The sequence below is a fragment of the Antedon mediterranea genome, chromosome 11 (assembly GCF_964355755.1).
Source record: "Antedon mediterranea chromosome 11, ecAntMedi1.1, whole genome shotgun sequence".
NCBI classification, from domain to species: domain Eukaryota; kingdom Metazoa; phylum Echinodermata; class Crinoidea; order Comatulida; family Antedonidae; genus Antedon; species Antedon mediterranea.
Window position 1 is genome coordinate 6,344,158 of NC_092680.1, and position 25,757 is coordinate 6,369,914.

General features: G+C 32.6%; 1 protein-coding gene across 3 annotated transcripts; it reads left to right on the forward strand.

The window, feature by feature from the left end:
* Nucleotides 1-3,027: 3,027 nt before the first annotated feature.
* Nucleotides 3,028-25,447, forward strand: LOC140062440 (uncharacterized). Of its 3 annotated transcripts, none has more exons than XM_072108660.1 (35): nt 3,028-3,149; nt 9,993-10,057; nt 10,482-10,520; nt 11,050-11,179; nt 12,441-12,668; nt 13,016-13,063; nt 14,634-14,823; nt 15,086-15,184; nt 15,810-15,860; nt 15,990-16,070; nt 16,245-16,271; nt 16,636-16,671; nt 16,812-16,847; nt 17,077-17,142; nt 17,342-17,410; nt 17,619-17,672; nt 17,989-18,078; nt 18,411-18,467; nt 18,748-18,792; nt 18,996-19,049; nt 19,188-19,241; nt 19,594-19,647; nt 19,809-19,862; nt 20,175-20,228; nt 20,414-20,467; nt 20,654-20,761; nt 21,045-21,143; nt 21,359-21,466; nt 22,011-22,082; nt 22,317-22,430; nt 22,596-22,742; nt 22,998-23,052; nt 23,601-23,795; nt 24,088-24,168; nt 24,342-25,447. In XM_072108660.1, exons 1-35 carry the CDS (start codon nt 3,139-3,141, stop codon nt 24,530-24,532), a joined length of 2,916 nt encoding a protein of 971 aa, XP_071964761.1. In that variant the 5' UTR covers nt 3,028-3,138; the 3' UTR covers nt 24,533-25,447. The 3 variants fall into 3 exon arrangements, with proteins under 3 accessions (XP_071964761.1, XP_071964762.1, XP_071964763.1); XM_072108661.1 differs by having other exon boundaries at nt 15,086-15,166; XM_072108662.1 differs by lacking the exon at nt 13,016-13,063.
* Nucleotides 25,448-25,757: the final 310 nt, after the last annotated feature.

The following is a 25,757-nucleotide window of genomic DNA, read 5'->3' on the forward strand; positions in this document are numbered from 1 at the left end:
ACAAGATTGGGTAGTTGTACATACCGTAATGTGAAAATATTTTTTTCTTTCTTCAGCCCTCAGGCCTAGCGTTCCATTGTATCCCATAGGTACGACCACTATAATACATAGTGTTATACTATGTTTCATACAATTATGTTAGTTTAATTGACTTTGAAAGCAACCAGATTCAAGCGAAAACATACGAACATTGTATTTTTTTTTGCAAAATAAACAAATGTAATATAATATTGATATAGCATCATCCTCCACCTACTCCACATGTCCCCCTCATCATCTTCATCATCATCATCTTCATCATCATCATCATCTTCATCATCATCATCATTATCTGGCACCGTGGTCATATAAAAAGATAAATTGTACAATCAACATATTATTATTCAAGAGAGAAGTAATAATTGCAAAATATCTTTCATGTTTTTCGTAGAAAATTAGCATTTGTTAAATATGTTAAAAACTTTAAAAGTAATCAAACATGTCTAGAAATTTGATAAGAATCTCTTAGTTATCATTATGTACACAGCGGAAAAAGAATTGAATCAGATTTGGTGGATTGTAATGTTTTATTAAGGAAATGAATGGAAAATTGTTGGAATTTATTTTAATCTCAAGCGTGAATTTATCTACCCCAAGATATAATTTAATGAAACTTAACGACCTTGGCCCACGCCCCATACCACTGCATCAACAGTAACACAATAATGTAATATTCACCTGCTATTATAGATAAAACATGATTTGAATATACCATCAGTAAGAGAAGTAATGTCAATAATAACTATTGTAATGCTACACCTTCGTTTTTGCTAACATTTGAGGTAGGCCTAGGTTATTGGTGCAATAGATAGCCTATGGAGAATTTGTCCTATGGTTTCTGTAACTCATTACTCTTTTAGTTTCGAATAATGTTATTCTTCTATCTGTATGTAAGGTAGTTTTGGTAATTATTTAGGTTGCATCTAGCAACAATATAGGCTAAACTTACCAATTATGTAAGCCTAGAACTCAAAAGACTAACTCTGGTAGTTTTTGTTGACCTGTTGTAGTAGGCCCGTGGTGGCACAACACTCTAGATAATGTTAATTTATGAACAATTTATTATGTTTTAACACAACATAAATAACACAATCCAAATGTGACTTGTCTAAGAAAATCTAATGTAAAACATAAGCGAATTCATGTAGCTATATCGTCACCAAGATTCAAGATTCAAACTTTATTTTTTGTTTAAATCGAGAATATTGTCATTACACAGGATAACTCACATGAGGCAATCGAGTCCAAACTCACTGTGGTTGACTCGGACCCTGTTTCTATCTAATTATACCACCGGTCATGCGGATTATTTTGTGTATGAAAATAGTCATTAAACTCACAACAAGATCCTCACATTGAATCAATTATAGATTATAAGAAGATCCATATGGAACATATGATTGTGACATACAATTTAATAAGGCTAGATCATAACTAAAGGTCTAGCTGTCGTCTGCCCGGGAAGTTGTCAGCTAATGTACTGGCTAGATTGAATATTGTCTCGTCATCAACATGGGTGTCCGAGTTATTGTATCCAAAGTCATTATATTTGATTGTCGAGCAACAACAAATTATGTCTATACGTGGTGTGTAATAGTTTACTTTTCTGGAAGAGTTTATACTTTTCACTGGGATTATTAGTATTGCTATAATACAAATTCTGTAGACACACAACTTCAAAGAGGATAGAGGGAGAAAGAGTGTGTTTACATTTCCTTCCATGCAAAAATTCATTTCATAAAACAGTATAAAAATATTTCGAAATGAAGCCTAAATAACTGGACCTTGCTTATGTTGTTATTTTGAAAGATTTATGACATTGTGAAAACAACAGGCCTTTTGGAACCCAAAGCAAACTTTAAAGAAACTTGCCTGAAGCGGTTTAAGTTTCGTTTAACATTTAGTTTCGGTCACAAACAAAAATAGGTTTTGAACAGGTTTACACATGTGAGTTATCCTGTGTAATGACAATATTCTGGTTATTAATTTCTTACAATTGAAAACATCATGTTTGGTTATTTTTCATCAGACCCTATTACAATTAGCGCATTAAACTAATAAATTGTCTAAATAGGCCCACAAGTCAAATTGAATGTAAAATAATTTGAACTGAAAATTTAGTCGTTGAAAGGTTATCTTAATGTCATCATACCACCATCATTTAACTGTTCTTAGGGGCAATGCTAGAAGTTCTACCCTGTGTCCTAAAGCTGCAGGCTATAGGTGACATACAGTTACGAAGGATTTTTCGTGACTTATAGTAAGAATATCTCAGCCAAATACTACAGAAACACAGTCGTGTTATAAATTAATAGGTTTTATCAAAATACGTTATCGTCTGAAAACAAATTATATTATGGGTTTGTTTTCTTAATTAGAATCTATCTTGCCATATTATTTTTCCCTAGTCGTCTGAATAGCCTACATTTATTTATTTTTATTTTGGAATCCATTGGAACACTGATTACCCAATGGCAAAGTAAAGGCGTTGAGTTAAATTGTCAGGAAAGATAGATACACTACATGATATTCTGATCTATGAAAACATGAGCAATTTGAAAAAAGAAACCATTTGAGCAATTTGGTATTAGTATGTTGTTTTTTTTCCTAAATTAAATACATGCGAGTTTTTTTTCCATTTACTGTGATGTAGTCTTAATGTCGTGTCCTTTAAATGCACACCAATTCAGATTATGATAGTGTATTAAATTGTTCTATACATTGAAATTTGATGAATGTACACGAAATGTTCACAACGAAATTAACAGACATTCCTCCGATATTATGAAGAACATCAATGTACCTTACAGAAACGCCATAGGCCCGTGGCTTGTGAGGTATTTACAGAAGTGGGCTTATCTTTGGCGTCTTATTATGTACACTGCTGTAAACTCACCGTATACTATTTTACCGGCCAATGGCAACATTGGCGTCCCGTGGTGCTTCAAAACCCGAAGAGCAGTAGATCAAGTTGACAGTAAGTCAACCAGAGCAGTCGCTAGGACGAGCCGATTGTAGAAAGTCAGGGACTACCATCGTTGATTTTTGTGGATACTTCGAGTACAGATTCCACGGATCTGTAGCCACGTAACCAACAACATGTTGACGAGGTATTTTATTCATTTATTTCTTATTACATTGTCTATTTATGTTTCTATTGCAGCATCAGAACACATAATATTGACTCTTCAACTTTTTAGCAAAAGTTACTAATTAGAATTAGTGTATTCCTTTTACTAATAACAAGTTTTTAGTATTTTAAAACTATACTGAATGTAGAACAATGTAAAGGTTACATATTTCCAGCATCCGCTATAATACTATCTATAGGTATTTAAGAGTTAACTCGGTATGTGGTAATGTTGATCTACGCTTGATGTTTCGGATTTTTTGATATCAACTAACACGCTGCAGGAAACACATTCAAAACATGGTTGCATGTATCTCATGAAGCTACTAAAGTAACATGATCAATAATTAATCGAAACTAAGAATAGTACAAATTGTGGAAAACGATAAACAGAATTCTCAGGAATGATCATAGTTTATAAAGGCTGAATTCTTCTGGCACGCTAAATAAGCAATGTATTAAAAAACAAAATATTGGCTTAAAGAAATTGTTATGATAATATAGTACAGTAGTATTTTACAGACGTTCCCATTTATGGCAAATATTCAACTATTTCAAATATTTGAGAATGTCTGAATTCTACTCATTTTATGAAAAAAAAAAAAAAAACACATTATAATGGATTTTAAATTTATACTTTCACAATACGGAGCTTATTCTCAGTTCTGGCAGGGAGCGGTGAAAGTTTACTCTTCCATGGTTTTGGTACCTTATATCATGGATTGTGCTTGCATTGCATTGTATTGGATGAAGAGGTACACACGTTCCTCATACAGTCAAGCAAGATTGTTGTAAACCGTTTTTTCACCACTCGATTCTCTTTACTATACCATTTACAAACTCTTTAAACTAGTAGTAAATATTTAGTTGCAGAGAGAGAAACCCTTCTTCGAAACATCGCTGATTAACGAGGAAGCCTTATTTAAAACAGGACACTTTCCGGTAAACGAATGTAGAGGGTAATGTGTAAAATATATGTACAATTATTATTTTCTTTATTTTCAATGGTGTCAATGTCAACGTAAAAATCATGGAACGGTAAATGACAAGAAATTATTTTCTGAAATTATACATTTTTATAACAAGGCAATGTGAATAGCACAGGTAAATAAAATAAATTAGACACGTAAAAAAGTAGAATAATAATGGAAACAAAATACATTTGTATGCAAATACAGTAAACGGCTTTCATCTATGTGCTCATTTACATACAGCGGCATCTACTTAGTATGTAGAGTGCCATGGTAATGATATGTATAGAAACAGTGTACTGTTCCGCCGCCATTTCCTTATCATGGTTAAAATAAATTCATTGTATTTTCTGTATCTGATTAAAGGTGTATTATCTTTAAAATAAATCCTGAAAAGCCAATTTAAAAAAATGTTCATGTACTACCACAATAAAGTTAACTAGGTATGCATGTTTATTTTATTTATCAATCAATAAAGTACGGTACAGTTGAGAAAGGAGAACATTCATCAGTGTGTAGAAGATGTCCGCCGTCTCCCAGTGGGAGATCCGTTTCTGACATTTATGGAATGCAAGGTGTGGCATTATAATAAATACAATTCTGAATCTATTTTAATTCATATTTGAAATTATTAGTGTAGTTTCGTATCACGAGGTTCGTGGGAAAAGCACGTTCTGGTATTCATTGAGGGCACACACGTGTGTTTATCTCAACAAGACCGCATTATTCATAATTAGCTCGGTAAATTGTGTCAGGTAAAGGTGGTATAAAGAACAGTGCGACTTATGTCTTCATGAACATTCTTTCATTCCCTCTTCAGAATTTATGACATTTATCATTAGTTAGACATTACATTGGTTAATGTAAATTTTAATACGGTCACTTGAGAATGTTTAAGATAGTGTGATCTCCTACTAACCACTGTGTGACAATGTACCTCACGTCTCAACATTTGGTACTTCTTGATTAAACGTGGATCTGAAAATTCATGCACATATTATTAGTTCAAGTAATATTTGTTGGCATTAAAATCTTTCTGTACGCAATATTTTTTTTAATTTATTTGTCCTAATGATGTTTAGCGGCGTAAAAAAGAAAACATGTAGGGTAGGTCTTGTGTCAAACAAAACGCAGAGCTTATTTACCAGATTCACAATCTGAAAGAGTAAAGTGACCTGAAATGTATTCCATCTCCAAAAACATTCAAGTCACGATACTCAATTACAAAGTTTTCAACAGACCTAAATACCTAATATATTAATCTTTTATGTAGGCCTACCGTATTATGCGTTTATTAAACATTTTCACAGGCTTTACTTTCAGTTAATTAGGCGAGATAACAAAATTATCTATCATTGATTTAATAAGACTTTGCTCATAGAGCATGTGTCACTGCAATGTAACTATCATAATAATTATGCTTATTTTATTAGATTGTTTAAACGGGGGTATTTTAACCAGATTTTTTCAGCAACAAAAAAGTTTCAAGAACGTATAGTATGGCTGACAAAGATCATACTAATTTAATAACATAAATGTATATTCAGCCGATTGACTTTTAACGTATCAACATTCATGTTTGAATTAATTATTTTGCAATAACAATTGGAATTGCATGTAATTGGATGGTTTAGCCTAAAAGCTTACTATTATTATAATAAAGTTTTTGTTTGAAATTTATACTGATGATACAGGCTTCACATTCGCCGCAAGGATGACCTTGACAGTAATGAATGAACCCAGTTGCTACAGGGGTTATTTTGTTTTTGGCAGCATTGTGCAACTGAAAATACTTTGGACCAATTATAAGCCACAACTTTCTAAAAGGTCAAAATGTCTTTGATCAAAAGATTTATTTTTACCTCGATACAATTGTTCTAAATAACATATTTAAAATTATCGTGTATTTATATTTAGATGTCGATAGCAGGGTCTGCCATTTATGCTGCTATTTAACAATACAGTAGAATTTCGCGGAACAGATAGAAAGACCTTGATTAAAGATAGATAAAAGATAAAACTATTTATTTATTTGATTTGGTCAAAATTATTTTACAAGACAAAAGAAAAATACAAAAAGATAAACTGATATAAAACTGCAGAAATACAGCAATTTTGGTAATGCCGTACTATTTACTTTAACTGTAGGCCTATATTTCTATATTAGTGTCCTTAATAATTCGAATTCCATTGAGGGTCAATATAATACCCAACCACGTTAATGATATTTCTAGTTTATAATCGTTTTCGTGAGTTTATTTGATTTTCATGAATAAAAAAAAATTATAAATAAATCTGATACCAATATTTAACGTAATTCTGTTTATTTTTTCTGGTCACTGACCACGAATAGATGTATTGAGCCACTTGTTTACATCTCAATTTCCACGTTCTATATTGATGGAATCTACACCTTATCTAAAACTACCAAGTGTAACAAAAAACACTCTAATTGTAGTTTGAATATACGATATACGAATATTTTTAAGCTAAACATTTTTTTTTATTTGCATAATTTATACTATCAATTTTTTTATATAATATATGCGTCCATTTAAGTTTAATGGCCCGGTTTATATATAGATAGAGTATTTTAGTTCGTATGTGCATGATCGAATACTAAACCATATTTTTGTAAAATTGATTTATCATTTGTGTAGTTATTTTATTTGATAAAATTTAGGAATTCAATTGGTATGCACTTTGAAGGTATTCCGATATCCAATGACCCAGTAGGCTTTCCATACGTACCAATTATGTTCAATTGAATTTCATTAAAAATGATTAGAACTAAATTAAAATGATTGTAAAAAACAACGATGACCTGTAAGAAAGTGATTTGGAATAGTTACCTATGTATTTACATTAGTATCAAAATAATTGCGTTATGTTTCGTCTGAAAATAGAATATTCAGTAATTTTAACAATCTTGTAAGCGATCTGCTTACTTGCTTCCCGTCGCTTGGACTGGTGTGCGTGGTCAGTGTTGACCATTAACTGCCTGCTAATATTAATACTACTAGGTCTACTATAGCTAATGATCCGCTAATGATAACCTAAGAAGTCGCTAGGTCACTCTCAACAACCATCCTATTTCGATAGCAAATAAGACTCACTTTACACATACTGAACTATGGAACTAATCACTATGTTTCTAAACAGTTTATTATGTTGATTTGCATAAGTTTATAATTAAAACATATTTTCATAATTGCTAGTTGAAATTGTAAATGTTTTCTTTACTAATCAAATGTAGGCTTGATGTACTAATTTAACATTTCGTCTAATAAATAATATATTTGTCAGAAAGGTTGTTACTTGCTAACAGTTAGGTTGCTTATTTTTTTTCTTATCTGTGAATAAAATGTTTAACCCCTGATAATTGCACGATTAATTTCCTATATACTATTTCTTTAGGTTATGGAAAGAATTAATACAAAGCTATAGATTATTGTTTTTTCAGTTCAATTACAAATACATATTTTTCTTGTCTGAAATGAAACTCCTGCAAGAGTTTACACATGCGCAGCAAAGTCTGTCAAATTAAATATTAGATAAGCAATTAATAAAACAAATCTACCATTATTATCAAAACGAAATATAAGTTATTTTTTTTAAATCAATGTATTATAAAGAATGATAAAAATAGTAACATTAAAAAAACAAACACGATAGATTCTTCTGGAACGAGAAGATGACGTCCATAAATTTCAGATCTGAAACATCTTGTTTAACAAATAATGTGAACTAAAATAATTTGTGAATTAAAAGTATAATAACAACTACATAGAACAAGTGAGACGTTTCTGTACATTACAATCTGCTAGTGTTGTTTAATATGCCGTACCTTTGGCTACTGGCAAAACATTAAGTTTGACAATTGTGTTTGTAGTTGCAGGGCACATAATTTGGTCCAACGCGTCCCCTAGCGGAAGTTTCCCCCCCTGAAGATGATTTAGAGAATAAAAAAGTGTAATCGGATTTACTATCCTATTGCAGTATAATACCATTCTCACGAACAGATTGCCTAAAGGCTGTTTTTACATACGTTAAGAGTAGTAGTATTCTACTCATTACACCTGATGTACGACATATCCCCATGTTGCCGTACGAAGCACTCGATTTTCGACTCTTCTTATATCGAGAAAGAACATCAAAACGAGTCACTTTCAATTTTTAATTTGTCCTTATTCCCAATGAAAGTAATGCTTATTAGTTAATTTCTTCTGGGATAAGTATTCCAAATTCAGTTTCATGTTCCATAGCAGCTGGGCCCTCTATCTGGTGTACAACGAACATAAGTAGTGAAGACCCTCTACTTCGTAAGAATAGACAACAGCGATAAATTAGTAAACTATAGCAACCTATATTAAGTAGGCAGCTGTTAATAATATTATATGTATGCATGTTATTTCATCATTATTTTCTTAGACTGTGAACTTAAGGTTTTAAGTACATCCTTCAGCCCCCACAAACGAATGAAAAAACATTAGATAGCTTTTAACTTCTGTTGAGAAAATTGAATTTATACTAAAATCATGCGTATAATTCATGACAATGTTTGCTTTATAGCATCTCGTAGCCACATATATTAAATAAGCACTTTATAAGATTAGGTAAGATAAATCTCATGGATTTTTTTTTCTTGATGCTTAATTACACCCACTAAACAGTAATAAAAATCAATACAATATACAAAGACTAATATCAGAAAAAGTACATTACATTTAAAAATTTGAGTTAGTGTTTACCGACCGACCAACCGACCGACCAACCAACCATCCGACCAACAGACTGACACAGTGAGCTGTAGAGTCGCGTTTGCACGCGACTGAAATGTTAGGAAACTGTTAACATGATCTTTATTGTTTGGTATGTCCAGCTATGTCTGAATAACAAAACGCACATACGATGACATTCATCAGAATAGTTAGGTATACTTAATGTGAATTTAAATTGGTAGCCACTGATATATTTATTGTGTCACCAGGCATTTTTACAAATGAATCGTTCAGGTATTGCGTGCCAACTTCCCACCATGGTTTCACACGACTTAATTCTGAACTTTAAGTTCCAATATTATAGTCTTGTTGCTCTTGCAATGAACCTGGCGGAATGATAGACCTTTGAATTACCAGCGTGATTACCCATCGCTTTTAAATGTGTTTTGCTCCCGCTGAGAAGTGTCAGAGTTGCTGCCCTGTCGTATATGAATTTGTATGTAACTTCAGTCGTTTAACAGTTGTTATTTTGGAAATTTCAGTACCGTAAACATACACGCCAATACAATTAAGAATGATGGAACAACAAAACATACCAGTAGTAAATACATTACCATAAGTCTAAAGATTCAACGCTAAATATAGTATGACGACTGTTAGATCTCTTAATGTATGCTACAATAATGCTCTGCGCCGTATACTGAATGTCTCTAGAAGCAGTAGTACCAGTATGATGTTTATTGAACATGGTGTCCCTTCCTTTAATGAGTATATGCGAACATCTATCTATGGTTTCATGCAACGTATGTTGAATAGTTGTAATATTCTTTTTTTCTTGTATTTGCAAACATATGCTCCATAACTAAAAAATGTATTTTAGATTTCTTTTTCTGTTTGTACGTTTGTTGAAATGGATGAAATTTCCGAAATAAAAGAAATTAAATAGTAGGGGCCTAACTAAATAAATTACAAAACAAAGTATAAAACATACTCCAAAATAAGAGGAACTAATAATTCAACTTTCCAATCTTTATACCAATGATGATTCGACAGAGATCTCCATTTTCGTTTTCTTTGGATACGATATCACACTCTTCTGTTTATTATTTAGTGTTTGTTTTTATTTTTCAGGTCATCTTCAAATGGATTGGTTGCTGTATCGCTTCTGTTAATCATCATTAGCATAGTCAATTGTCGTATGTGTTTTATTTATAAATTTAGGATGAGAAAATATTATCATAACATGCTCTTATCAATTTACATTTATAATTAAATCACAAGATAATCGTATATCTGGATAATCTGGCATGACAAATATTGGATCTTATGACATGAACTTAATAATCATATCAGGGACCTATATTAACCCTATGACGTGTAAAACGTTGTTATCATTATTATATCGATATTCATTTTTAATTCACTCGTATATCTCTCTAGTTATAGTGAATTTGTTAGATATACATATTAATGTAACTTATAAAAACTTAAAAATGAAACTCAAAATGTATTTTAAAGATATTAAAAGGGTTCAATAATAAAACAAATATACTTTATGCCCTACGTACGTAATAATAAGACATGATTATACTATTTTCTTTAAAAAAAACATCTTCACAGAACGTTGTGACATTTCAAGACTAGACGATGATTTAACAAGTAAGTAATCACAAGTGGAGTAAAGCTCTGTCTACACTATCAAACTGTATGTGACAATAAAATGTGATGCTCCCATATATGGACATGATGTCATATCACTACCATATTTGGGTATATCACTACCATATTTTGGCATATCACAGTTTTTTTGTCAAACTTAAGTTTGATAGTGTAGGGAAGTAAAGGAGGAATAGTTTAGAATATCTCTTGAGTAATTTTTTAATACACATTGTAATGTTTTTGCTAAAAGGTAACAAGTGATCCAGTCTTTATTTATATTTCAACATTTATTCTTCATTGGTTGTAGCCAAACATTACATTTATGAGTTTGATAAGCTATTTTATTCAGAGATTTCTCACTTACAAATTGCAATTCTGATTACGAGCAAGTTTTCTTGATAACTTTATATTTCTATTTTATTCTAAGCAAATGAACTTATGTTTAACAATCAGTTTTATTCCAGAGGTGTATTATAAAATGTACCTTTTTATAATGATATGTATCATTTATTTCTTCGATAATTTATAGCATTTGATATTATTCGTGCGTTTGGAATGGATGGTGGAATAAAAGGAGTTAAGAAGTTAGACAGAGGTTCAAATGAATTCCAATCTTCTTACAAGATAGAGCCGAAAGCAAACTTGACCACGATGGCTAGGTAAATATTCCCACAACTATGTTTCAACCAACATTTCATTTAGTAAGTAAGTAAAATTTGGAAAAGCCCAATGATTATGTTTAAGCATTAATATAAATGTAATTTCTTTTTATTATCATAAAAAAAATATAGGCCACATCAATAATTAGACCTATCGTATCTTATAATACGAATCTTTCAATGTATATGAATTATATTGATGCCATTGAAAACGACAAATTGAAACGAAAAAATATCTTAGAAAAAGTATGATTTTGTTTGAGCACATTGTTGTTTATTGTTGTTTACAGCAAAAACGTTAAAACCTTTAACAGAGGCTGCTCTGGACATTAGCCTGTTATTAAATATCTATTTACGGCACACGTATTATGTTGGAATGCACAATAATATTTTCTTCTTTTTCTATTGCCTCATTAATATGAAAACAGAAAACCCATTTGTAAGTATAATAACATATAAAGTTACCTAAATTGTACATAACATGGTGTAAGGTTTTACTTATAAGTTAGACCGGGCACGATCATTCTTTGCTGATTTAGCCAATACTTGACTGTATGTGTTGGCAAAGGTCCTAACCACATACTTCACAGCACGACACGTGATGGTCTCTGTTTTTAATAAATTATATTATTATTGACCGCCCAGGCCTGTATGAGTTTTAGTAATATATTACCAGATATAGACTAATATTAATACATACAACAAAAGGTTCTTTAATAACTGGCCACTAATTGTCTAAATGGACCTGGTTATATTCTTGCTTCTTCGTCTCATTAAATGTATTGTCTATAAATTATTTTACAATTTATGTTTCCTTTTCTGTGCTTATAAGTTCAAAATGTTAAATAAATCATTAAATTATTATTAATACGGTAAGAATACTGTAATCTTAAAAATGCTGATAATTTTGTTTTCCATAAGGACTCGTTGATTGTTTTGTTCCTGCGTCTCATTCATATATTTTGTCTAATTTATTTTAAACATTACATTTTTTTCTTTTCTGCAGTTTCATATTTAAGGTATTAATACAGTGTTGATATTATATTCTTACTGTTTTTATTTTTTATTTCACCTCCAAGAACATTTATTAATTTCAATAATGGCAAAATAGCAATAATATAATTAAGACATTATTGAGAATCCTGTAAAATAAGAAAGCAACGCATCTTGTCACATGCAGGATCCCAAAGAAAAAGACAACAAGAACAACAAACAACTACAAAGCAACAAAAGCATTTCAGAAATACTTTTTTTCTTTAAGCCAACTGTTTCCAGAGGAATTTCCATCGTCATTTACGTTCATTTCGACTTTCAAGATCCCTAAACCAGAAGAGTCGGACGAACCAATGACTGACTGGATGTTGTTCCAGGTTCGTCGTCCTAATACGCAGTACAGATTTGCAATCAGACTTCTTTTGTCTCTTAAGACACTTCAAATAGTCTACACAACTGAAGAAGAACCAGAGGACCCTAAATTCCTTACTTTCAGGTAGCTTAAGCATATGCTTCTTTCTTTTTTTGTAGTGAAAGTCATGAACATAAGTATTATAATTGTTAGAACATGTATATAATGATTATTCGATGGAAAAACATAGTATAGTTTTAGATCAATCCAGATTTATCCATTTATATAAAAACAACCGAAACCTTTTCTGGAGCCATCATGTGAGGAGCCATGTACCTGACCATATTTCCCTTTCTTAACGATCGTTTACAATTTATTATCTTTTATCAGTGTACATTATGAAGTAATTACTGTGTTTATAATTATTTCCATCGGCTAGCCTACATTTAAATTGAATTAAATGTCATCATTTAACGACTATCTATTTACAGTAGTAAAAGAGCCGAGTCTTTCCGACGGGAGAAAATTGTTCACGAGGCGTAAGTGTAGAGGCTATTAGAATTAAAAGACCCACTCCCTCCGCTTCAATTTGCATTTTGCCGCTTCTATATTATAATTATTATTATATATTATACAATAATTACTTATTTAAAAAACAATTCCTGAGTTTTATCAGTAAAGATAAATGGTTATTACACACAAAAGATTGTCTTTATCAAAAACTGACAACTAAATAAGTATTTAAACTTACCTTTAACAGACATACAAACACATCAACATAAATGTTCATCAAACTGCTGTTGTAATAAAACGAACGAACGACAATACTATTAACTTTATTAAGGGCACAGTTTGTTGGGTTGAGAAGATGTTCTCTTAATAGGTGTTCTACTGTGTTAGATTACGAGTAAAACTGAAGTTATAAACATAACACTGTTGAAGTGGTGGAATAAGATTTTAGTCACATTATAACTATTCTAACCTGACTTAATTTGCATGCTTTATATATCCCCTTAATTATATTATTTTGAATATTTACGTGTGGATTATGAATTATAATCATGAAGTTCAACTACTTGCTGGTATTGAGTATAAAAACACAAACGTGTGTGGATTGAAGCTTACTAACATATAGTTTTGTGAGAAGGACCACGAGAAGGAACTGCAACTGACAGTTAATAACAATGGCTCTTATTCGATTCGATGCAGAATTCTGAAATACCATTTTATAATATAACATTTCCTTCAATCATAAACAAAGATAAATAACAATATACAACGTACGTTGTCTAGAACCAGGTAAATGGTTAATTAATGTACGATATTTTATATGCACCGATCAGATAAACAGCTATGTATTGGTACTATTGGCTCATTGTACAGGATTTTAGTAACCTTACCCCAAACTTAAATTTATGTAGCATATTCAACAAATCGTGCTTTTAGCCCATGCTATGCATCTTTGTAAAACAGCTCCCTCTATATAGGTGTTTTCCACGATTCCATTCCTCCTGTAGTCAACCCTAGCGGTCTTTCCATTTTTATTATTTCCTAAATCATTATTCAAATTATCTCAAATAGCTAAACACTGTTACAACTTTATTGAGAGATAGTGTGTGTTATATTTAAGTAAGTATGACAACGAACATTATGTGACGAAGGAATAACGTGTAACAGAGTGGTTTATACGTTATAATTAGTTTCTACTCAGAAAAACAACAACCTGTTCAAAGGTAAAATCTATATTGGTAGTGTACTATACTACTGCATTATGACGTGCCTAATTATTATTATAATTATTATATTTTGCTATGCATATTCTTTACTATGGGATCCAAATTTTTAAATCTTTAAAAGGATTAAATTTAACCAATTATTTGTACATTGCTTCATTTCTAAATATCCTAGTACATTTGCATACATATATTTTACAGTACATTAATAATGATCCGACTTCGAACTCGTCACAGTAACGGTTTTCACAGATGGCAATACGCATGCGCAAAACTTGACGATTTCGATTCGTGCGACTTAAAATGTGGAGTAGCCTACTAAAGATGACGTACACAGACGTCAAACCAAGGTATTAACATGTTTATTAATTTGTAGGGATATTGCCGATTTATTTGACTACAAATGGCACAAGCTACATCTTAGCGTTGATGAGAGAGACAAATCAATTACTGTTTATGTCGACTGTATCGGTATTGCAAAAGGAAATTACGAAGGAACGTTAAATAGCGCCGTAAGCGGTTCTGTTGGTATTGGGAAAACTACAGCGGGCGCAAAACAAGTAGAGGTATGTGTTGTGACAACATTGCTACTTTTTCTTATGTTATGGATTATTTATCCCAGGTATACATACATTATTGAGCAAAAAAAATAAATAATAAAATAATGAATGAACTTACCTTGTACGTGGATAAAACTTTAAATTCCGTTAAAATTAAAGTGAAATTGTTTAACATGAGAGAAATTTAATAAATGAATTTATTATTTTATAAATTGTATTAGTTTTCAGATAAATATAACGTATTTTTAATTATATCTTTTATATGTAGTTGTTGTTGCAATGGATGATGGTACACTGCAGCCCTAACTTTCACCCTGGCGAAGGAGGACGAGACAACTGTAACGAATTGGTAGACAAGCATCTAACTGTGTGTTTTATTTTAGAACTAATTACAGTAGTTAAATATGTAGCTAAGTAACAGCACCAAGGCTTAGTTATTTACCCGAGTAAGATGGTTTCATGGGAACAGTTATCGCTAACTTTGGTTGTAGGACATCATATAAATAATTAAGCCTGATGGGTTAGGAACCAAATATAATTTACCCGGTTAAATAACTAAGCCTGAACAAGCCTATAGATACCGTAATGTATTTCTTATAGATGGTGTTTAGTGTCACTGTGATTTCATTTGAATAGAATTAGAAAATAGTCAATAATAATTTGTTCTAAAGAAATGTTGTAGCCTACCGTTAGTGTACCGATCCTTACCTGATGTGTCCATACAGTATAGTGGTGTAAATTGTATTAGATTTTAGTAATCGAAGATTGGATTCTGTTTGTGTAATATTACCGTGGTCCTGTATTTTGTATAGATTTAAAGTAGTACCTTACTATGCTTGTCGTAGTTACGTGGATTATTGTAGTGTACAGATTGTATTGTGAAATTATATTTAGTATGACCATTAACATGAGTTGTTTGAGGTACGTCAATAATACAATTATGTTAATACTTATACCTTTACTTTAAATTCATTTTTTCCATTTTTTTTTAGATCGAACAAGGTGACGAGGCATGTCCCGATCAGTGCCCAGCTGGCCCACCAGTAAGTTTACCTTGGTTGAAAGTCGAATCGAATCAACAACAAAATATTGGCATAACGTGAATGATATCTCCTTGTATAACATTGATCTAGTAACATGATGGTTAACTTCACTATTTTTGGTATTCGTAGGGTGCTACTGGACCACAAGGTGCAAGAGGACCAACTGGTCTGACTGGTGAGAGAGGAGATCCTGGTCTTCCTGGCGCTGTCGTGAGTTATGCAGACACAATGATCCTCTACACATAATTCTTCTAATTAGCTTAGTTTGTGTATTAGGGATATACTTATTTCAGATTTGTAATTGTAATCAAAACAAATAGCAAAATAGTATCGATATTATTTCATTCAATAATGTAAATGTTTACACAATTTTTTTTTAAATAGGGACCTCAAGGTTCAAGAGGACCAAGGGTGAGTAAAATAATAATAATATTAATCAGTACGGCAATTGCCAGGAACTCCATCTTTGTCTTTTCTTATTTGTTGACATACATTTTTTATATATTTACGGTACAGGTTGATTAGTATGTATATAGACTATTTTATAAAGTAGAAGATGCTCTAAACTTTACTCCATTTCAATAAAACTGACTTTCTTAGCAATTAGCACATATCTTGATTGCGTCGTAATTAGTGCTTCTGCTTACTTAAATAAGCAGTTAATAGCACATGCTCTTCAAATGGAGAGCTATTATATGAAAATATAAACGTTCCAATAATGGACTATTCCTCCAACCACATCCTCACGAAATGACAATCAGTTATTATATTTTAGGGTCAAGCTGGCAGCCCAGGTATCCGTGGTGACACGGTAAGTACAAACATTAATTAGTCTGCTGATGTCGATGCCTAAATAATTCAGGTCAAGACTTATGAATCATATGCAAACTTTCAATTAAATAGCAAATTACTTTTTACTTACAATTATTAATAATTTTCTTATTTCCATAGGGTTATGATGGTGTTGATGGGGTTGATGGAGCAAAGGTAATATGTTATTCATCTATTTACAGATTACATTGTGCGATCAGTGCTATTTTTTAATAAAAAGACCCCAATATTATTTGATGATTTCAATAAAAAAAATAAAAATACTTTTTGAAAATTTAAATCGTGTGTCGTGTGTGTTTATTTTCTTCTTCTTCATTTAAATATGGATATTGATGGACAACGTCATAATTTCAATAACTGTTATTGTTTTATATTAAAACCATAGGGTGAAGTGGGTCCACCAGGCCCCCGTGGTGAATCAGGACCTACCGGTGAACTTCCTACCATTGATGTGAGTTTTTTAATTAACATTGTATTAATAAAACAAACAATTTACACGTCTAAACACACATACTAAGTTCAAATACCACACACAAGTATTTACTGTTTTCTACTCCTTACATATAATTCTATAAAGAACAGAATAACTTGAATATAATACCAATGCATATTCTAACTACATTGACATTGTATTTTACTAAATATAATAGGAACTAATCAGAATTGGATTGAAGGGTGACGTTGGGCCGATTGGTCTCCCAGGATTAAATGGATTACCAGTAAGTTCAGTATCGTTTTGAAATGCATATTTTTCAAAAAATAATTCACGCTATTTCCAATACTTGCAAAACGATGGGCAGTTGTTAAACTTGCTTTTTGTGCAAGCATCGCACAAGAAGACATTACTCTTTTCTTTTCCATACAGTGAACTTTATACTGTTTCTTTTCACTGAATATGCAACCTTAAAATGCGATCTTTCTTTATAGGGTGCGAGAGGAGATCAAGGAATTCAAGGAGCAGAAGGAAAACGAGGAATCGGAGTAAGTATGATAAGATATAATAAGTAATATTTTAATTACAAACGAATTACCAGGGTTTGGTTGTCTGTATAATAGGCCTACATCAATGGAGCAACAATATTATGTTTAACAAAACAATGAAAACCTACAAACTTGTATATATTCTAGTGCATGAGAAATAAAATAATACGAGTGGGCGAGGCCTATCAAATAGAACAGTTGAGGGCTTACAACACTGTATACTTTACCTGATTTTGTGTTTTCGAAGAACTTGTTGTTTTATATGATAACTGTAATAGAAACTAATCATTGTCTTTCTTTTACTTCCATTATGTAGGGTAAGCCAGGTGTAGAAGGACGTGTTGGTCCAAGGGGTCCAGCTGGACTTCAAGGGGAACAAGGACCACCAGGGCCACCAGGAAGTGCTGTAAGATATATATTAATAGATAATTTTAAGTCAGCTCTGACTAGAGATAGGTTACGTTACAGACTACAGTATTTGAACCAGGAACGCTTTGGCCATTTTTGTCTTGAATTTTTCCTTAGGCATAATGGTTGGCAAGTGGTTATAAATGTGCATCTTAATTAATTATTTGCATAAAATATTGTTAGACCTACTAATACTAGTCTGGTAAACAAAAACTGGATACAAATGAATATTTAGTAACACTTGCTATTCTAAAAAAATGAATTATGATTTAAAACTAACTAGGCATATTTACTTTTTAATGGCAGACAAATATTTATATATATTTGTAGATTGTCGGACCTGAAGCTTTATCTGCTCTTGTACAGAATGAAGATGGAGTCATTACTGTGAGTATCTAGTCTAAGTAGTAATTAAACATAGTTTATAGTTGGTTAAAAAAATAAAAACACAAATCACAATAAGAACAACTTTTTCAACTGTACAGTACTGAAAAAAGCCTGACGATATTATTATGAATGTTGACATTTATCTTCGCTGTTCCATTTTTGTTAAACTTGGTTTTCATCTAAGATTTTTTTATTACACCCATTGTTTATAATAATGATATTATCATGTAGCAGTGACGTATAATCATATAGTGTGTGTCTTTTCATTGTTACCTCATAGGGTATTGCTGGACCAAGAGGCTATCCGGGACCAGTAGGAGCACAGGTTTGTTCATAACATTTTGAAATAGTATTTTCAATATAAATTGCACATGAGTTTTAACATTATGTTACTTGTAATCTTCATTTATATACATTATTATTACATTAAAATGGTATGCATAAAATTATCACTTTCATCAGTGTAGGTGATATTATTGTATGAGTTTGGTTTATAAAATGTGTAATTATTTAGATGTATTTATACAGGGCGATCCAGGACCGATGGGTAATGAGGGTGCCGTCGGTGAAAGAGGACCAAAGGTAGGGTGCTTTGTATATTCACACCATGCCTGGAACGTACTTTCAAATTTCTTTATACGTATTCGTTACTATACAATATTACAACATGATATTGATGTGTAGACGTTAAATTAAGATGATGAAAACAAATTTTTTCAGGGAGACCAGGGTCCAAGAGGTCCACAAGGTGAACGTGGTCAGGATGGATTAAGGGTAAATTATTATACAATTATTTAAACACTGAACAGCTGAAATGAAAACAAGTACAAAATAACCATCTCAATAAGTAATTGTAATGATGGTAGTGTACATTGAGATTCACTGATTAGCGATTCATACACAATACATATTTGTTGACATAGTTATTATTATGAAAGATATAGACATAAACACAGTACTGTTGAACCCCTATTAAGAGCAAACCATCTGTACCCACCCAAGTCTCCTTTTAATAGTCCACCTCAAAAAAGTTGTCCGTATTGTTAAAACATGCCCCTCGTACTTTTCACGGGAAAACCTGTATATGAGTTCTAACGTACTATTATTGTTTTTGTGCTGTGTTTAGGGACCAGCAGGTATCCAAGGTGTGCGTGGATCACGTGGAGAGAAGGGAGAAGTGGTACGTAACATTTTATTTTAGTGAATTACAGTACTTTATTGTCAGTTTTTCTCAATAATACGTCATATTGAATGGTGACGGCAGTCTAGCGTTGAATGTCAGATACAATCCACCTCAACTATTAAAAAGTGGTATTATAATCAATTATTCCATATTTTCAGGGACCCATTGGTGCTCCTGGACCACAAGGTGCACCGGGACCAGCAGGGCCACAGGTAAGTTAAACGTGTTGGTCACTGAAAATTAAGAATATTTATGCAAATTACGGCTGTACGCGGAATGGAGAGAAGTTGGTATTCATGAGAAAACAAAACAACTAGCTACATTCCATAATTTACCAACAAGTACACATCTACGTTGAAAACTCCAATTCTGTTGAGTTGATTTCTGGATCTCCTTATGGTAGACCACAAGCAGTAAATGAAGGCTTACCTGTACTCTTGCATTTTCGGTACTTTTACTTCGATTTGTTAATTCAACAAAATGCTTTTTTATTTATCTGATAATGTTTTACTATTTGTCATTAGGGTGTACAAGGTCCACGAGGAGAACAAGGAAGCCGTGGTGAGCGTGGTTTGCAGGTAATTAGGCCTTATCTATTAAAAAGTTATTTTTACACATTATACGATGTATAATAAGCAATGTTGTCACCATCAAAATTATCATATTGTACAAATGTATTCCTCCTTGACTAGTAGATACTGTTAGTTATACTGTTGGTTATCAGTGACACATTGAAGGAACTAATTTTTGTTTATGTTTTTAGGGAGTCGATGGACCAGTAGGACCCCCAGGAGTTGTAGGAGCAAAGGGTGAAAAGGTATACTAATATACACTAACTTATATAGTACAGAGCAACTTTGGTGAAGGCGTAACAAAGACCCTATATAATAATATGTGCTAATATCTTACCTCGGTACGGTGTATTGTACAGTATGCCGCCGTGTAAACAGCATACATATCATAAGTATATTTGTATATTTACACTATGTAATACATTTTGCAGGGCGATCGAGGTGCTGAGGGCCCACAAGGTGAACGTGGTGAACAAGGTAACGCTGGCCCACGTGGTAATGAAGGTATTCCTGGGCCTATTGGTGATACTGGTCCCATCGTAAGTATAGTATTATTTTTAGTACACACTTTGTTATTTTATGCATTATTAACAAATTATACTACGTCATCAAGTCAGTCACAAGTTCGACAAATCGAACTTTGAAATAAGTATTTATCTAAATGAATTAAATTGAAACACAGACAGTTTAATGGTGTTTAAAGCTATGATACATTATTAGTCTATAGATTTTGTATTAAACTTTCAACTGTGTTGATTTTATGTTTCATAAATACATCAACAAATATTCCAACTAACATATGATATTGCGTTCTTCTACCAGGGCTTAAGAGGTGTGGCAGGAGACGATGGTGCACCTGGAGCAAAGGGAGACAGAGGCGCAACTGGAAGAACTGGAGCACAGGGACAAAGAGGAGCACCGGTAAGTTTATTGTTATTTTACAATGAATACCACTCTATGGAGCTTAATACGACAAACTTTATATGACAAAAAAAAGTTTGCCCATCACTTCCATATTTGGGCATATCACATCTTTTTGTCAAACTTGTTTGATAGTGTAGACAAAGCTTAACATGCTTATATATGACCTAATATTATGATGAATTGTATTATTATTAGTATGGTTGTCTTTATAGGGTCCACAAGGTGAACGCGGAGTTCAAGGAGCCCAAGGTGTCGTGGGTGAAAGAGGAGTAACTGGCGCGACTGGAGAAAGAGGTGCAGTAGGGGAAAAAGGAGACTTGGTAAGTAGGCCTAAACATGTGTGCTATTACTCATTGAAAACATTACAGTATGATTTTTACGGTTTACAATTTTCATTGTAATCCTATTTATGTATGATATTATAAAATATGATTCCAAAGGAAAATTACTGAAAAAAATGACAATGCTGTTGGTATCAGTGGCTGGATCTCAATGGAGATACAAAATAACATAAGCAAAAAGCTAAATCAAAACGATTAAGTAAAACGGCCAAATAATTGTACAGAGCTTTCGGGCAACACTAGCCCTTCATCAGTGCAAATAATATGCAATGATACTTATAATAACTTATTGAAATAAGACAATTAAAAAAAACAGCAAATTCGGTGGCAAAGAAATGAAATAATTTATTTTTACTAAATGTTACTCTTACGACATTAAATATTCATACCATTTTAATATGTTTTATTTAACTTCATTTGCCGAACAAATGAGAGCCAGAATATGTGTAAATAGAAAGAATTACTATCTACAAAATCAGTTTGTCTCGTTGATACATGTTATAAAACCTTACATTTTTTAAAGGGTGACCGAGGTCCAAGAGGATTTGTTGGTCCAGAAGGACAGAAAGGCGACGCTGGGTCACGAGGACCACAGGTAGGAAGACTACAACATCTTTCCTCCATAGTGCAAAATGAATTATTCCAATAAAAGCCCAACTACTATGACGTCGTAAGCTTTCATCCGTTCACGATAGTGGTATTCACATTACTCTAAAATGGATTAGGAACATTGATGTCATTCACTCACTCGATCACTTACGAATTGTTTAAACAATAATGTTTTGTTCTCGTTTAGCCAGTCTTATGTTTTCTCTATATTTATTCATAGGGCTTCACGGGTAAACAAGGTAATCAGGGTCAACAAGGACCGGCTGGAGCTATGGGTATTGTAGGCCCAGCAGGACCAACTGGACCACGAGGAGTGCCCGGACTCCGAGGACCGGTGAGCTATCAGAAATTAAATTTACAACTCTTTCAAAAATAACTTTAATGTTATTAACCATGTTGCACAACATACTGTACGTTTCATCCTAAAATACCATTGGCATAAATGTATAACATCAACAATCGATTATGTATTTTTGACTTTAACATGTTTATTTAATAGGAAGGTGTAAAGGGAGAGTCTGGCCCACCCGGATCACCAGGCACATTGGGTTCGCCTGGTTTCCCCGGAGGAGAAGGTCAGAAAGGAGATCAGGGATTACGTGGTAACTCGGGTCCTCTAGGGCCAAAAGGAGACCCAGGTTTACCAGTCAGTATCTGAGTTTTGTTTTTTTTTACTTCAATTATTAAGCAAACATATTATTTGTTTTCACTCTTTATGATATCGAAGTCTTCAATATTCTTTGGAATAATTCAATATCAATAATGCTCTTTACGGCAACACTGCTGAGCTTTTTATACTGGCTTATTCAAAATAAGTACGTGATTATAATAGATTGACTAGAACTTTGCTTTTGGTTGTAAAATAATGTAATAGCTTTATTCGTACGTCGCTTACTTATAGGGAAGAACTCCGTCAGAAGGTGAATTAGCAAGAATGATTGAGAGAATGTTACAGGGTAAGTAGTATAGTAATGACAGTGATTGTAAGTAGGAGTAGGAGTCCACATTTCTGAAGTTTGGTTGTTTCATAGTATTCGGAAGCAATTCCCAAATTATTTCCTAGAAATCACATAACTACACAACTTACTTGACTAGGTAATAGTTTCGTCACGAAAGCCTCAATTAAAAAGATATTAATTATAATTTATGTTCTTTATTTTCTTTCTTTTGTTGATTTTTTTTTATCATAACTATAGTTTTCATTATAAAAGATTTGTTTTTTAAATTATAAAATAAACACATTTTTACTTTTACACTGAATTTATAAACCGCCTAATGTTGTGAAACCTCAAGCACTGTACACATTATTACCATTTTTGAATCAAACATGTATAGAAACATACTTCCATAATGTAACTAGTAATCAGTACTGTATCCATGGGTGGAGGCAAACGTGAGTAAAGTGTCTTGCATAAGGATGATACAAGCAATGCGACGAGCGTTGGATTCGAACCCACGATCTCATAATCCTACGTCCATCACACAATGGTCTTTTTCTTTGTAGATCGTCTTGCAATTATTGAGTCACGATTAAGGCAACCAGCGCCAATAATGGCAGGAGAAGGTCCACCAGGACCTCCTGGTCGCCCAGGACCAGTTGGTTTAACTGGACCACCAGGACCACCAGGCTCAAGAGGAACACAGGGAGCAATCGGTCTACCTGGTTTACGTGGACCCTCTGGATATCCAGGAATGACAGGTAAGACTTTTCCGGGCAAATTAGGGTTCCCGATGTATCGCTTGAACTAAGTTTTTTTTGTGAAGTGGACCGTATGGAGTTTATCATTTGATAATTATGTATAATTTGCATTACTTAAATTGTCGTACCCAGTATTAATAAACTCAAATTATATGATGAAAAAAAATTTCATTTATTATACATTATTGTACAGCTTTTTATTAAATGTATATATAATAGTATAGAGTAAAATTACATTGTAATTTCACTTTTCTCTGAGAATACAGAAGCTCTTTTTATTCCGTAATATTAGGTCCAAGAGGAGACACTAGTGACACAATTGTACCGGCGGCACTGAGTGCATCTGGTTCGCCTGGACCCCCTGGTCCACCAGGTAAAAGATATTTATAACTACAAGTAGGCCTAGTAAAACTAATACTAATGTTAGTTAAAAAATGATTTGACATAGACCTACAACAGTTTGAATTAAAAGAAATTGCACGGATTATACATAGTTGTTTATTTTTCCCCTAACGAATGTTGCTTTATTTATGTTATTATTTGTAGGTCCACCTGGTCGTGACGGCATTGGACGTCCAGGTGAGGACGGACGACGTGGTTCACCAGGACCGGTTGGGCAGCGTGGTCCTATTGGACCAAGAGGGACAGAAGGGTCACCTGGCTACTGTAGATATTGTTCATATGGACCATCTAATTTAGCAGCATATTATCCATACGCAGTGAATGTTAAAGGATAACAATAACATAATCGATAATTGATCAGAACATAATGATAATAATTGAAAATTAATAATCAGTACTCATATGAACAATAGTTAAATCTGTAATGGATTCTTTCCGAATCAACTGCAAACATATTCAAACGTTAGCTGACTATACGTGTTGTTTATTATAATAGTCTTAAACATTTTTTTCAACCATTTTATCATAGTATAGTTTAGAAATCCCGGTGTAGGCTTATGATACTATGCTATAGGTTATTGCATGGAGAATAATTGAACAAAACAAAAGCTTTTTATTTTAAACGACACCTATTACGACCTACTGTGTTAAGCTCTGTCTGCATTATCACATTTTATGTGTGCCCATATAATGATGTGGTTATATCACTATCATTGGGCACATCCATTTTGTTTTGTCAAACTAGTTTGATAGTGTAGACAGAGCTTTAGTATAAATTTTTCTAGAGTTTTCTTTACATACAGTCAGATTTTTAAAAGCTACAAACATGTACAGTAAACTACATTTATAATTGTAATACAATTTTTGTAATTGATTGAAAATAAGTACTTAATACAGTATTCCATTAGTCTAGTAATGAACCATAGATTACATTCGTTTTGTAGTTAGTTGTTCTTAGGAAAAGTTTGAAAAAAATAATAGTTTCACGTCCCTTTCCTCGTTACATTTTGAAGTACCATGACCGGTCAGTTTTATAAAAAGAAAAATTAAGCTTTCCAATGTGTGTGAAACAACATTATCATGTTGCCCCCACAGCAACAATTTATATTCCGGACTTCAAACCCTCCTGTAGGTAATTATTTAGGTATTATTATAATAAAGTATGCTGCTTCGTTTTCGTTGCTTTCTTTTAATTGTATAAACTTGATAATATGCTGCTTGCTATACGGTATAAAACAAATAAAAGTTAAACATTGTAATTATTTTAATTCTTTATTCATTATTTGTTCACTTATGATAGATAGTATTACATAATGTTATTTCGAAATTGAACGCGATCTTTGCTGGTTTACGCCTTTTTACACGATGGATCATCTAACCTTGTGACACCGTGTCTCATCAGCTTCGTGCATTCATTTATTTACCAGGAACCAATGTTCATGTTTCACATTAGTTTGTGGTGTGACGTAATAGTCACATGAATATTAATCTATAGTTCTGCTTTCAAAAACTTGTACAGTGTTTTGCAATTATCGCCCGGCAACTGATATTGTCATTTTT

Coding starts and splice junctions, on each gene's coding strand:
- LOC140062440 (XM_072108660.1), top strand. Junction 17,411..17,618: donor CAGGATTAAATGGATTACCA/GTAAGTTCAGTA, acceptor CTTTCTTTATAG/GGTGCGAGAGGAGATCAAGG. Junction 20,468..20,653: donor TAGGAGCAAAGGGTGAAAAG/GTATACTAATAT, acceptor TACATTTTGCAG/GGCGATCGAGGTGCTGAGGG.